Source organism: Seriola dumerili, unplaced genomic scaffold (genome assembly GCF_002260705.1).
Source record: "Seriola dumerili isolate Sdu_G_001 unplaced genomic scaffold, Sdu_1.0 BDQW01000149.1, whole genome shotgun sequence".
In the NCBI taxonomy this organism is placed as follows: Eukaryota; Metazoa; Chordata; class Actinopteri; order Carangiformes; family Carangidae; genus Seriola; species Seriola dumerili.
This window is the reverse complement of record NW_019174404.1, coordinates 1,934,466-1,949,995: the sequence shown is the minus strand read 5'-3', so window position 1 is coordinate 1,949,995 and position 15,530 is coordinate 1,934,466. Positions and strand designations below refer to the sequence as shown.

Genomic DNA, 15,530 nt, shown 5'->3' with positions numbered 1-15,530 from the left:
TCATCAAATCCATGCTGTGTTTCATCAGTCTGCCCTTTCAAGAGCTAACTCCTCTCTGCTTATGTTGGATGGCACATTCTCAGCATCAGTTCCATATGAGGCCAAACCTTTGACCTGTTGTCGAACATTTCACTTGACTCAAGGCAACGCTTAAGTCATGTTTGTCGATGTAGAGCTTTCGCTGACTTCATGAAGTTAAACTGCTAATTGTCTTCCACTGAGGTATCAAAGATAACCATGAACATAATTCTACCATAGAAGAAAAATAATACCCAGTTCTTCAGATGCTCAATTACAGTTGACCCTCTAAAAGCCTGATATTGTCCTGAACATTTTGGGAAATATGCTTATTTGCTTCCCTTCTTCAATTTCCTTTCTGGATTTTACATAAAACTAAGTGGGTTAATATTCAGCTGTGCACTGCTATGGTTCATATCTGCATTTATTTTTAGTTACATAGCTTGTTATGTATCTTAAACTATGTATAAAAATGTTATATTATGTCAGCATATTGCTGCTTCCAGGACAAAATATATATTTGCTCAGTTTCTTGTCATGAAGAGATGGTTTTCACCTTTTATAAGGAATATTTTCAAGCTATTATGACATTTTTTGATTTTTGTTATTACTACACAACATATCACTTTATCTTGTCATGTCTCAAAACAAAATGTCATTAAAACGAGCAATTCTTGTTATAACTACAAACAGAATTATCTCATTAAAACTAAAAATTTGTATTAAACATAAGCTGGTATGTTGTTATAACACGAAAAGGTTCTTGAAAAACACCATACTCTGTAAATAAAATGGTGTGTTTTGAAATGTGAGACATTGAACTAAATGAATATTCTTATGTAGACTGTGTCTTATACATTTGACATTACAGCGGTAGTAAAAGCTTTATCATCCAGTCGTGGTGAGCTGTGAGCGTTGGGCCGCAGGGGGAGGGCGGGTGTGCGTTACCTCGGCCTATCACGGACACATTTGAAAGACCCGTTTGAAGCCAGCAGGAGTGGGAGATGAAAGTCCTGGCACAGCACACTTTGACATCATCAAAACACAACTCCCTCACAACACTCAGCGGCTCTAATGGCTGTGTTAAAAGGTACTTTTAAATACACAGATTTACAAGTGGCCGCTGGCATGGTCTGTGTGGTCTTTGTTCCAAACTGAACATGAATGAATTCTACATAATGAAACAGGAGAGATACAGCAGAGCAAAATAATGGTGATTTACTGCGAGTGAGACAGTAATATCCAGGAAAAGAGATGGATCTGTTTTAGATGGATTCTTGTAGCTTAGTCAGGAAAAAATACAAAAATCCTTCATATATATAAAAACACTGCAAAGTCCTGCTCTCACAAATTTCACTTGCACTGAATGAGAGTAAACAAGTAGCAAAATATTCCCAGTTATCCAAACTACGAGTACTCATTGTGATTGTGTAAAATATTTACAGTAGTGGAAGTAGAAAACCTCCAAAAATCTCCAGCACCTTAAAGTTTGTATTAAAGTAAAAATAATTACATGTAGTTATTTTCAACCTCTCTTTTAGCTAAATGCTAACATTAGCACGCTAACAGGCTCGCAATGACAAATAAGGTATAATGTTAGCATGTTTACCATCTTAGTTTTGCAAAACGACCGAAATAAACTAAACTAAACATATCATCACCTTTTTAAGTTGATAGAAAACAGTTGTTTATTACACACCAAACAGTTACAGAGCATCACAAGCATTCATTTGGAGTCTGATCAATCCAAGTCGAGTATTCCCTCTCTTTTAGCTCCGTTTTGGGTCTCCTCCAACTGCTGAGGGAAATATCAGGCTCTTTAGCTGCTAAATGCTGCACTGTGTTCACCAGCTGGTCTCTAACTGTGTCAGTCTGCTGTTTGCTGCTGAGCAGGTGGGGGACAGTGGCTTTAAGAGTCTTTTTTTTATTTAAAACAGCTGCCTGCTGCAGTTGAAAATGACCAGAGCAGTATGTGGTCCGGACAGATAAACAATGAGCTGAAATTCACTATACAGCTCTGCAAAGACAATTCAGGTGATAATTCTCAGTAGATAACCCTTTCATATGGTTTTCACATTGTCATTTGACATAAAAATATAGATTATAGCTGCTTTAAGTAAATGTTTCTACTTCTGATCGAGAGAGAGGGAAACTTAAGAAAAGCCGATACAGTGAATATGTGTAAACTTGTCAGTCAGAAACACTAAGATCTGTTGGTATGCATGAGCTGCATCGGTGAATCTTGTTGTACAAGTCCATAACAATTTGCAACGCTGCAGCAACAGATGTTAAAAGCTTCCACCTTTTGAGGGAATTGCATGTAAAATATGAGGGAGACACAGTCTGTTCGTGTAAGAGGAGAGACCAGTGTGAGTCTTCCTTCCTCTGAAAAACAGCTTGTGACATTTGAGAGATAATTGACACTGCATTGTTTCCCCCCCTCCCCCCCCTCGCAGCCTCGCTCCCCGCAGCCCTTCATTTTCCCAGGAGTGACCCCACTTGCTCCGACGAAGTGCTCTTCACAAGGCTGTCATCCGAAAGGTCAGATCCAGAGAGCGAACGAGGCACGGAAGAAATAAGATGGAGATCCTGCCATCCATCTCGCTGTCTGGATCAAGACCCCAACCCGACCTTTAACAGTTTATCAGCCTCAACAAACTATCAAAGTGTACGTGGGAGCGCCGGTCGTGTTGCCTGTTCGCTGGAGTGTGTGTGTATACACCACAGAAAGGAAGAGACACAGAAACAGACGGAGACAAAAAGCCTCTCAACTACAAACACTAACATTTCTATTATTTACCTGCAACTAACCAGTTCTTTAAAGTTTTATATTTAATTTAAGTTTCCCTCTTCTTTGTGCACAACATGGTCCAAGAACTGCCTCAGTGGATAAATTTAAAGTTACTGCATTTTAAAAATGCAAATACATGCATGTTTTGCTCTTTAATTAAATGTATTTGGAGTAATTTGACCTCTTAATTATGGCAGATTATTATAATTTTCATTCATCAATAAATGAGACGGTTATTGAAATTATTCTCAACTAATCAATTAATCAACTCATTCTAGTCTTTTTATTGTCATCTTCAAACAATATTTCACAACATCATGTAGTTTAAATTGAAAAAAGAAGTACATATCCGTTTGGATTGTAATAGGGAAAGCTGCTGTTATGTGCTGACATCCTCTCCAGCAGTTTGATAAATTTCATTTAGCTTGTTGAATCTGTATTATGAAACAGTGCATTTGTATTTTTCATATTCAAACATATCCCTTAATCTTCTTATCTTTTCTGAGCTTGTACTTCCACTAAGACTTCATAAGACTTCAGCCACCACAGGTGATACTGGTGCCAACATGTGACTATTTGTATACGATTTCTCGCTTATAACCAAAATCATTCCTCACTGGCTTCCCCACTTGAAGAATAACAGTAATTCATCCATTTAGTTTTCCAGTTCACTGATTAGTTAATAGTTTAACTCTTTCATCAATTAAAAATAAACTTTTTCAACATTTTATCAGTTGGTAAAGTTGCTTTTTTCTCTCATAGTTGCAGTCCTACTGGGAACTAAAACATCAAGAGGAGTATAAATATGGACTAAATAAATAAAAGTTAAGCTAATAAAATTGTTTTAAAGTACATTATCATAGTGTGTATATATATACTTAACTGGTTACAATAAAGTGCTGGTAAAGCCTTTACTGTGTTTTCATCACATTAGCTTTCACTTTTACTCTCATCAGCCTCCAGGCGACGATTACAAGCAGCAGAGCAAATCCACAACTGGATGACATGAACTATGGAAACATGTCAGGACACAGGGAAAACCAAACAAAGTGTCAGATTCCCCCTACAGTCAACACTACACATGAAAATGATTTAATGTTGAGAGATGAAGAACATCTGCTGCCATTTGTCTATTTATCCGGTTGGTTGATGAACAAACTCATTTTCTCCAGCACCGAGACGTCATACCGGTCCGTGGCCATGACGTGAAATGCACCGGTGGGTACAGCAGATGTTGGGTTTACTGTCCTTGAATAACTGTGATTTATGAGCGTAACTCGGAGACTAAAATAAGAACAGAGTTTGGATTCTCGGTGCAGCCTCGAGCTCAGGAGAAGAAACGCACCTGAGCTTCCTCCGCTGTGAACACACAGGAAGAGAAATACTGCAGGGCTGCTCCCACAGGACGTTTCTTACTACAAGCAAGATACTTTCCATGCAGTGTGATTTTTTTCAAAATGTGTAGCTACAGCCCGAAAGTGATTTTAGATGTAGATGCAACATATTTAATGTAGGTCTATTTTAGTAGACACCAAGAATAAAATGATGAACTCTAGAAAGGCCATAATATGTCTTCTTTAATAGAGGTAATTTTGCCGCTCTGAGCAGAAAAGATGTAACACAGAGACACTGATTTGATGAAAATTGCACTTCTTTTTGTAAAAGGGCAGTAAGTAAAACTTTTGCTCTCTTATAAAAAAAAAAAACACGATGTACCTCCAGTTGTTTTTCACAACTTTGACACAATCATTTCCTCTGCAGCTGCTGAGATTCGAGGCTTTCAGATCTCACCTTTCAGTCAGTGCTTTACTGTTCCGAACAAAAACGTCCTGACCACTGACTATTTTATTAAGACTTTTTGTTCTCGTACCTCAAAAACCAGAGTGACTAAGCAGCGTCACAGAAGAAAGCCTTTGTAAGGGTCAAAAGCGCTGTAAGGGTTAATGCGTTTTTTTTGGGGGGGGGGTTTGCCACTTGTAAAAAGGACGTGCAGTTTAAGAATCAGATCGCAGTAAAGGAGGTTTGTATGAGGGAAATCTAGTGTGAGGCAGGAAGGACAGATGTACTGTGAATACTGGACTTATGTTGCGTTCGTGTCTCGTGGGAGTTACCCAAATTACCAGTTTCAGACTTGTAAATACTGTTCACGTCAAATTCCAAGTTGTAATTACATCTGGGAGACTGATCTTTTCCGTGGCGTGCTGCTGACTGGAGGATCTCACAGCTCTCTAAAGCCTCTACTGAACCAGTAACTAACGTGCAGAGTGACGTAGGGACTGCTCAAATCACAGATGGGACAATTCTTGCTAAGAAGCTGCTTAGTTGTCTGAGAGACATAAGAAACTACTTTTATTACTGGTCCACACATAAGTGTAACTCATGGCTACAACCATGGACAGATTACTCTCACACAGAGGCAAGACCCCCGGACCGAAAGTCATTTTATATCTCTTTGGACGTTTTGTGTCTCTTTGTGGACATTTAGCATCTTGTTGAGGTCATTTAATATCTCTTTGTAGACATTTGGTCCCTTTGGGGTCATTATGCATCTTGTGGTAATTGAACATCTTTTCGTGAATGTTTTGCGTCTCTGAGGTCATTTTGTCTCTTGCGGTAATTTAACGTCTCTTTGTGGACATTTTATTTCTGTCTGCGTTTTGTGACTCTGTGGATGTTTTGTATCTCCTTGTAGTAGTTTTACATCTCTGTGGCTTAGTTGTCTAATATTTTATTTTGAAGGTCGAACTGTTTAACTTGCATACATACGTCAGTCCAGACAGTTATACATACTGATTTTTTGTTATATTACAGATTTGCATCTGCTGGATCCAGATGTGTCTCAGCATCAGTCAAAACCTACAGCTGCAAAGATCCTCAACCAGTCAGAGTGAAACTAACGCTCGCTTCGACCAGTACAAACCACAGGAACAATGAATTAAAGAACGTTGTAAGAATTTTGAAAAGGTTTATTACTTGTGCAATAATTTAGGCTTCCAGTATTTTAAAAAATATCATGTCTGTGACAAGCGACACACATCTAAAATATTCTGGTTCTTTTTACTTCTGTAGTCTGTAACAAAATAGACTACCTTTAAATTCCTGTGAACATATTGCTCCAATATCTTAAGTAAAACAGAACACGATTACATTCCCTTTAACACCTACTGCATGAAGACACTGCTCACATATTATAATATAATAAAGAATGTCATAACATCGAATAAAGTGTCGAATTTGTTTTTAGTTAAATACTTCTCTTTAAAACATCGTAGCTATTATTACAAAGTGAATAGTGAGACCAAGATCACCAAACTACAGCAGTGAGCACTTAACAAACAGTGATGTAATTTAAATCTAAAGTTAATGTAAAATCTGTGCACAAAATACAGTAGCTACCATTAGTAGTAGTAGAAGTAGTATGGCACACATGAGCTAAATACTTAAGACAGCATTTAGGAACATCTGTCCAGATCAGATGTGCAGATGATATCATGGGAATCTGGAGGGTGAGGGCTTGGAGCCAGAGAGAGAAAATTACTTTAATTTATCAAATTAAAAATGTGTATTTATATCAAAATCACAAGGCTGGAATGTAACGGGGAAATTCTGACGTTAAAAACATGTCTGCTAATGACAGTTATAGTATTTTTTTTTTTTTTCGTTTCCAGGCAGACAACTTCTTGTGAAAAGGAAATTTAGTCAAAAGGTAAAAGTACAAACTGGAGGTTGTCAACTTGGTCCCTTCAATCATCTTTATTAGTGTACAGAAAAAAGCGCCTTCATCATCACGGTACATGAAAAGAAAAACACCTTCTGTAAATTTATTCTGAAGGTGCCGACTCGACTTTGGCTCCAAGCCCCCTGTGAACTGGGGTTTGGGAATCTTTTTTTTTTTCTACCCTTCCTCCTCCGTCTCCGTGATCTTTCTATCCCCACAACGTGCTCTCCTACGGGACTCTTTTTAACTCATCCAAGTCTGGACGCACTCACAGTTAAACAGTGGATTTCGCAGGAGGAGAGTTTGCTCAGTTGGAGTCCTGCGTCTCCGCCTCTGAAGCCTCTTCATCCACCCCGACACTCGACTGCTCCTCATCTGGAAGAACACGAAGACGCTGTGTTATTCACAAGACTTTCAAATTACTCTCGGCATGTGTACAGCTAAACATTCATTGTTTAGTTTCTGACTGAGCAGCAAAGAACACAAACATGTTCCCCTTTATTTTCCTTTTATAATGACCGCTCAGAGACATCGCGCTTGAGGACCTGCAGGGACGACTTGCATCACCTTGACAGGCGCGTATGGCTCGGGGGGCTTGGACCCCGTTCATACCTGCTTGATACCTGCTTGCTTGTTTTTCTTTTATAATTTATACATTTATTTTTGGCTACAAGCATCTTTTAAATGCTTGGTAAAAAGAAACAAACTCTGCAACAGTCAAGATATTTTTGTCCATGAGTCCTCTCATAGTTGAGTTTGATGCACTCCTTGTTTAATGTAAAATATCTCTTAAATCAATAAATCGGGATAATAAATGTACATAAGTAGATGAACGTAAAACTAAATAGAAGAATAAAAGAAATGCCTGGATAAGAATATCCACATTAAGATAATAGATCTTTAGCTGAACTGGGTTGGCCGAACAATATCCCAACACTAAAGTTAGAACCACGAACCACAAACGTTTCAAAGCAAACGTGCTGTTCAGTTCCACTTTACAACATGAAGCCGGTGTTGCATGAATGCAACACAAAGGCCCAACCAGAGGCAGACAGATGTAGATCCCTGCCTGGTGCCACGAAGACTGGGGAAAAAAATGTATCCCAAGTTTTATGACACCATCTCAATGGTCTAGAGTGTTTCCTCATTTAGTTCTATTCATTGGAAGGATGGTATCAAATACTGCCATGGAAATACCTGACAATCAATGCATCAGTTCACCTCCCAATATACAAATATAGGATATGGAAGTCAGAACTGACACATAGCATTTAGCTGAACACCTGCTGATGAGACCATGTGACTTGTGTCTATACGCCCTGGTTCTCCTCTAATTGGCCGTAACTGAACCTAAATGAAATATAATCAAATTAAAGAAGACAAACTAGTGACGACTTCACACTCCTCACCTGCAGTCTGTTCCTCTGCACTCTGTCTTTCAGTTTGGGCGTCCGCAGAGCTCGGCTCGTCCGGTGGCCAGCGGAGCTCCCCGCTCTCCACCTCGGCTCCGTCCGTCGGCTCCACCACGATGGAGGGAAGCCTCTTGGACAACTTTGGATACCTTTCATGGGTATCTGGGAAGAGCTGGTGAGTGCTTATGTAAGGTTAACTGAAGGGTTGTCATATTTGGGGGAGTTTGGAGAAAACATTAGTCGTGCCGCATGTGAAAGAACAACAATGCGGTAAAAATCGGATTAGCTGCAGACGGTGTGTCGGATGAAAGCTTCAGCAGATTAGCAGCTGGACTTGAAGATGACCCACAAATCTCTAGTTCAAATGTGCATATGCCTATCACCGACATTTTACATTTCACATTAAATTATGTCTTCATACATTGTTGAAAGCGATGATCTGGGCAGGAATGTATAAAACTAAACTGAGGACTACAGCTATGTCTGCTCTAAATGCTCTGAATCTGCCAATAGCAGGCCTCCAAATGTGACATGCACACCTTGTCATACCTTGCAACTACCCAACAATCAATGTGTCCAACTCTAGCATAATAAAACATACAATAAGAAATCTTATATTGTGTAAGTGATACTGTTTCTCCTGCAGTTGTGTTCACAATGTCGATACAGACTATTATTAAAAGTCTTGCATGAGTTAAGGAAGGATGTAGTTACTTTTTTAAAAAACGTCACCAGCACAGAGAGAAATTGGGAGATTTAACTCACTGGCGCCAAAAAAACAAAACATAAGTGATCACTCTTCACACTTCGCTTCATGATGATACATTACGTTTAGAAAATAAATCTTTACAGTAGCAGATGGTCACTCACTCGTCCATGTGGCTCAGCTGGATAAGACACACACCGTTTACTCACAGCAGGACTGAGTCCAGCTTAAAATGACCTCAGTCACATCAACCCACATTTTTACTCTTGCTCACTCTTCTGACTCACTGCTGTATGTTTTCTACAACAACAAAACAAGACTGTGTTGAAATAATCTAAACACACACACACACACACACACACACACCCACACCTGGAAAGGATACTGTGGCCTGCTCTCCTCCTGCTCCTCCCCCGCTGAAGTCCTCCGTCCCGGGCTCCAGAGAGTTCATCACCTCGGTCATCCTGAAAGGAAAACACATGCCGATTGCCAGCGATCAATAATCCGTCTATACAGTGTTTCTCAGCTTCTTTTGGCTCATTTTGTCTTAAGTTGACAGATGTGATTTGTTAAATGTTCACGGTCTTCTTACCTACACAGATTCAGCCTCTGGGTCAGTGCAGCGTTTGAGGATGTTTGCTCAGACTCTTGTCCGCTACTTCATTTATTAGATTATTTCTAATTTCAACATCATGCATCACACTTGAACACAGGCAAAATATTAAAAAGGGATGTTTTGGTATCAGTGCAGTTTACTCAGGTATCATTTTGGCACAGTTAACTGTTTCAAGGATCCTACTTTATCATTGAGGTTTAACTAATCTGTTAAGTCCTCATCCTTCCTCGTAAAACATTTGCAAAGCCAACGTTTTGAATATTTTTAAAACCTGCGTTGTTTACATCCGTGTTTTACAGTCCTCCTCACTGCTGTATATTTCCTCATTGCTGTATTTCCTCTGCAGATCAGTTGAATAGTGTGAAACCATTTGCAGGAATTGTGCACCAATGAGCCAAAACATTATGACCACTCACAGACGAGGCAAATAACGGTGATTATCTCCTAACAACGGTGCATGTCGAGGTTGTTATGGCCATGCGACTGGGCAAGGCTCTAAGGCTTGTGGGATGCTCCTCGGCAGCAGTTGTGACTACTGACATGAACTGGTGACAGGGTGTTGGGGGATGTGCTGGAATAAAACTGATCTCCACATCACAGCTTACAGGACTTTTAAGGATCTGCTGCTAATGTCTTAGTACCAGGGGACACCTTGTCTTGGCAGGTCTGAGCTGTTTTTAGCACCACCAACAGGATATCAAGCAGGGGTGGTCGTAAGGTATGTCGTCACCTGCACAGGCACGTGCGTGGTTCCTTGTGCAGAACAAAACAGGGACCCACTCACAAAAAACTCTACAGCTCAACTGGTGGTCACAAACTCCACAGAGCACCTTTGAGTAACACCCCCGAACTCGTTGTGGCAACACGCTCAACGACCAACGAGACCCAAAGGCCAAGCTTGATGTTTCAGAAGACCGAAGAAGAATCTGAACAGGTTGTTGATGACAAGTTTCAATACATGATGATAAAGATATAAAGTATTGAGGTTCAATATCCCTCCATGACTGCATTCACCCTGCTGTTACTGTAACTTTACCAGCTAGGCACCAGTATGTGTTCAGTCTCTTCAGAGCAAACTACAAAACAGCAGAAGTTGTGAATGCAACATTTACATATCAACATGATTAAGGTGACACGTTGAACTTGTGAGGAAACAGTTGGTTAGTCACACACCCAGTAGTAATGGAGCAACATGGTGGTTCATTTGCAACCACCTGATCACTCTGTTTTATCTCTGTTTTTGGTCTCCACCGGCCCCCGAGGGAAACATCTGGCGCTTTAGCTGCTAAATGCTGCACTCTGTTCACCAGCTGGTCTCTACCTGTGTCTGTTTGGTGCTGAGCAGGTAGTGGACAGTGGCTTTTAGACCTTTTTTTTTTGCTATTCAGATAAACAATGAGCTGAAACTCACTGTGAAGCTCTGCAAGCTGCAGATTCAGGCGATAGAAATGACTCCCTTTTCACCTTGTCACGCTGTCAGTTGATAAATATCGATTATACAGAAGCAGCTTTAACTGATGTTATGAGCAGAGGAAACATCATGGCATCCGTCACCTCTGCCTGATCCATTATTTTCCTATATGAGAACACCTGGTTGTGCATTATTAACTTCTTAAAGTGACAGTAGGTGCAAAATGATATTGGAAAGATTCAGTTTTAAAGTGACATTGATAAAAATCTGTGTTACAAAAAAAAAAACAGCCAACAGTATCAGTCCTCTGCTCACTAGTGAAACGCAGACTTTGCATGTGACAAGTTATCAGAAACACCACTTTCCATACAATCAGACCGGCAGTTGCTGTTGCCATGGGGACGAGCGATTGAGATTTTATGCCTCTGATTGTCTGAATAGTGCACTTTGCCTGAGCGCACGAGGCTGAGAGCTGATTTGGGGGGTATTCATGTGTGCCGTTACGTAGCAATTACCGCCGTCAGGACGGGGCCTTGTAGTTGTGAGACTTCTCTGTGAAACCTGGTATTGCTTCTGCCCTTCATCCTCGCGGCAGAGAGACAATGCAGCCTTTTATTCCTCATCAGAGGCTGGCATTGTTCCTCTGGAGGGAATCTGTGCGGTCACTCCGGTCGGTCTTATATCCGGCTCTGCTGCTCTGAAGGTAGCGACTGCAGAGGAGGCCTGTGGAGCCCTGCACATGATTTCAGTCTGAGCTTGTTTCTCAGAAGTGCGGTGATGTGAAGCGTGACAGACACAAGAATTTAAATGTCGATGCCAGGCGTGACGCCTCAGTCATGTCTTTCCTTTTTTTTATTTTACCCTTCAGCTGAATAATAATGCCTTATTTGAACCATTAGGTATGAACAAGGTTATCCATGTGTTTAAGTCTGACTGTTTACAGGAAGCCGCTTCACTCCTACCTCAGCAGAGAAATCAAATGTTTGACACTTGTCTCTCTTTATTTGCTGACTAGTGCCCACATTTTTAGCTGTGTGAAGAGGAAGCAGCAGCAGGTGTTTCCACTGGTGACTGAATGTTTAAAATATGTGACATTAATCATATATTGGTATAGAATAAAATCCTGGACCGATCCAAGGATGTTATCTTTTTAGGATTTTTAGGTTGGAGAGCCACTTTATTTTAGATTGTTTCACCTTCTTAAAGTTCTTGTGAAATGAAGAGTTCATGTCCCTTGACTCATTAGATGTTGCTTGATTAAGGCAGTAAATCAGTGTTGAAACACAAAAATAAGAATTAATCTTAAACTCAAAAACAGAATCCTGAGCCATGAACCCTGAAACTAAGAACTGTTTTTAAATACTGTTTAATGTTAAATATGTCTATTTACTGGTTTCAAATCCACATTCATTTGAATGTTTATGTCCTCTTCAAGAGTCTAAGTCCAGTGTTCCCTCTCTCTCTTTTAGCTCTGTTTTGGTCTCCACCAGCTCCCGAGGGAAACATTTGGCTCTTTAGCTGCTAAATGCTCCACTATGTTCACCAGCTGCTCTCTACCAGCTGCTCTCTACCAGCTGTGGCTGAAAATGACGCCGTGAGAGCCGTGAGAATGAACTACGACAGTAAAATTTTGGTCCGAACAGATTAACAAGCTGAATCTCACTGAAGCTGAAGGAGGCTTGGGATTCAGCTGATGATTGTCATCCCTATGAGTTAGCCTGGCTCTGTCTAAACAACTACACTACAGCTACAAGCTAACAACCCAACGAAAGCTCACTAATTAAAACCTTATATCTAGGTTGTTTAATCCTTAAAATCCGTAAATGCAACAGTTGCCGCTGCTCTATGTCTTTACTGGAGGCAGTAACTTCTTAGAGTCTCCATTGGTTTCCTACAAAGACGTAATTCCACACACAAAAAACGTACAATGGCGGATTATTGTTTTACACTCTGGTTTTTGTATGGTTGTGCAATATTTCACAAAAGCTTGAACGACTCCTTTTGAGCAAAAGTAGCAATTTTCAAAGTAACTAGAAACTATAACTTTCAAATAGTGGAGTAAAATGTTCCCCATGAAATGTAGTGAAGTACAAGAGTACGAGTAAATGTACTTAGTTACAAACTGCTTGAATCCTTCCTACAGCCTTTGAAAGTCTGAATTATTTGATAAAATTTAATAATTAAATTGTTCATAGCAACTAATCAACTATCGAAACTCATCATCAATTACTTTTATTTTGACTGACTTATTGATTAATCAGGCAAAATACTATTTAATAATATCTGTTGTTTAACTACTTTAATAATTAATAAATTTAATAAAAAAGTCTAAATCAGCTAAAGATTAAATGATTAGTTGATTTGATAGATCTGTCAATAGAATTTTTTCAAGCAAAAATGTTGTTTTTCTTTTCTTTATGTGATAATGAACTGAATATGTTTGAGCCTTGAAGACCTCGCATTGGGTTTCAGGAAAATTTCAACAAGAATTTTTCATTATTTTCACATTAAGTAGACTAAGAAAATAGTCAGCAGATTAATCCATAGTGAAAATAATAATTAGTTGCAGATATGAAATCAGCTGTAGAAGCCAAAGCACCCTGATGTACAGTGAAATCACTCTGCTAAAACACACCCAAATCTCCATTTAAGTACTGAGCTCGCAGCCAGTTTCCTTCCCCATCCTTTCTGAAAGATGTATATGGTGTGACCTCACACATTATAAAATTCCTCCTCTGTCTTCTCTGTCCATCACGAGATTCATCATGGTGGTGACTGTCCATTTAAAGGGGCAGCAGTTCCCAAAAACTGACATCCTCCAGCACGACCACACACAATCAGCTCGACTCCACTGTTTCATTTTAGTGCAGATACAGTACGGTGAAATGCAGGAATGACCGCTGCACTCTCTCCCCTCTTATCGCCCCTGCTTCACTTCAAACACTTTTTCCATCTCTGCAACTAAATCAGACCCAGCAGCAGCAGCAGCACCACCGCCACCTCCTCAAATGCAGGATCCTTGGATAAATCCAGGAAGTTTTTACTGCCCAAGGACATGAAAAAAAAAAAATAAAATCCAATCTATGGCCAAAAATAGTGATATTCTCCTTTACTGACCATGCAGCCTTGAAAAAATGTTCCACTGTTGCTTGTTGCAGTTCAGTTGGATTTCTGCTGTGCTTGTTGCCCCACTTTACATTTCCTGTTCTATTTTTTTGACTCAGATGCACTTTGTTGATGATTAAATGGCAGATAAACTTATTTTTCATGCATCTTTATGCATTTTGAATATATGTAATGTTAATAAATGCCCACAATGTGCAGGTATGGAACACAGGTTTACCTGCCTGCATGGCGCACAACAGGTAGCAGATAATATTAATAGATTTAAATACCAGTATATAAAACACAGCTTCTGCTACACCTACACTTATACACACTACACAGGCTGATGAGAGCTTTCTGCACACAATCCCACACACTGAGAGCATCTCCAGCGCAGAAAACCACTAGGTAAAACAGGTTTAATGAATTTTCCTGAACCTTTAAGGTGCAGTTTTAAATGTTAAACTCATCAGTCTTCAGTTACTTTTATTAAAATGAATAAAAGCAGCTTCTAGGTCAGAGTTAGACATGAAGAATGAAGGTGTCTGAGTGTTTCCAGAGTGGTAAAAAGGCGAATAAAAGCTCCGTACCTGTCTGCGGGCTGATCCAGTGTCTCAGAGCAGGAAGGTCTCCGTCCTCCGCTGCTTCATCACACTGATGCTGCTGCTGCTGCTGATGATGAGGAGGATGATGATGATGATGATGATGATGGTGGTGGTGATGATGGTGATGATGATGATGATGATGATGCGGGCTGTTGTGGGCGACAGGCGGCGGGGCGCGTTGGGCTACCGCTGAAGTTGCCGCTCGCATCAAAGTGTTCAGAGCCTGCGCAGTGGAGCAGGACCGGTGCTGCCTTCAACGACTGTCGGAAACTTTCGGATTATGAAGGGGGGGAGTTTGGGACACGGGTCAGCGATTAGATTCAACTGTTGGGCAGTTTTTTTTCTTCAGTGTTGTTGATTGGAGGGGCAAGTGCCAACGTTTTACAAGGGAAATGAAAACATCCCAAAATTGTTTTATGTTTTTTTTGTTTTGTTTATTATTTTCTATTGATTTATTAAACTTTAGTATTTAGAAGCCTAGTAGTCTTTGTGTATTATCCACGTTCTCTCCTGTAAGTGGATATACAGTAATCTGCAAAAATTTTAGGCGTTTTTAAATGTTAAGATTCTTATCCACCAGCAATACCATGAAGGAGGTGTCTGATCAGATATTAGATATTTTAATAGGCCCATAGCTGTTATACATTTTCATTGATGGATTATGAGACAATGTGTCCCTGGACAGACAGGAAAAAAGCCCCGCGACCCACCTACAAGGATCTTTTGTGGTTGTTTCACTTCTCTTTTCGGTCATTTTACATCTCTTTATGATCATTTTGTGTCTCCTTTAGTGATGGAAGAAGTTGTCAAATGTTTTACTTAAGTAAAAGCAGCAATACCACAATGGAGGTATGTAAAATGTAAGTAAAAGTACAAAAGTATTAGCATCAAAACATTCTTGAAGTATCTAAAGTAAAACTATGCATTATGCATGATAAATAATATTTGAGAATAATGTTTATTATATTACTGATGCTGATGATAAAGTTGGAGCTCATTTGAATAACTTTATACACAGCTGCTTGTGAATCCCCCCTTACACACCATTACCCTATAATAATCACAATCATAATTTATTGGTTGATCATATTTTGTATTAGCAATCTATAGCTGCACAGTATATTTAGGTATCATATAGGCTAAATGCA

The 15,530-nt window shown here is 39.7% G+C and overlaps 1 protein-coding gene across 1 annotated transcript; it reads right to left on the bottom strand.

Annotated features, from left to right (window-relative positions):
* Nucleotides 1-6,454: 6,454 nt before the first annotated feature.
* LOC111225866 (protein LBH) lies at nucleotides 6,455-14,594 on the bottom strand. The gene is made up of 4 exons (XM_022750904.1): nucleotides 14,368-14,594; nucleotides 9,031-9,109; nucleotides 7,937-8,111; nucleotides 6,455-6,902 (listed from the first exon to the last, which is right to left on the bottom strand). Exons 2-4 carry the CDS (start codon nucleotides 9,106-9,108, stop codon nucleotides 6,835-6,837), a joined length of 321 nt encoding a protein of 106 aa, XP_022606625.1. The 5' UTR covers nucleotide 9,109; nucleotides 14,368-14,594; the 3' UTR covers nucleotides 6,455-6,834.
* Nucleotides 14,595-15,530: the final 936 nt, after the last annotated feature.

What these genes read in the sequence shown, in the direction of transcription:
- LOC111225866 (XM_022750904.1), bottom strand. Translation starts at nt 9,108, where the DNA reads ATGACCGAGGTGATGAACTCTCTGGAGCCCGGGACGGAGGACTTCAGC. An exon ending in CAGGAGGAGAGCAGGCCACA is followed by an intron (nt 8,112 to 9,030) that starts GTATCCTTTCCA and finishes AGCACTCACCAG; the next exon opens with CTCTTCCCAGATACCCATGA. An exon ending in TGCAGAGGAACAGACTGCAG is followed by an intron (nt 6,903 to 7,936) that starts GTGAGGAGTGTG and finishes GTGTTCTTCCAG; the next exon opens with ATGAGGAGCAGTCGAGTGTC.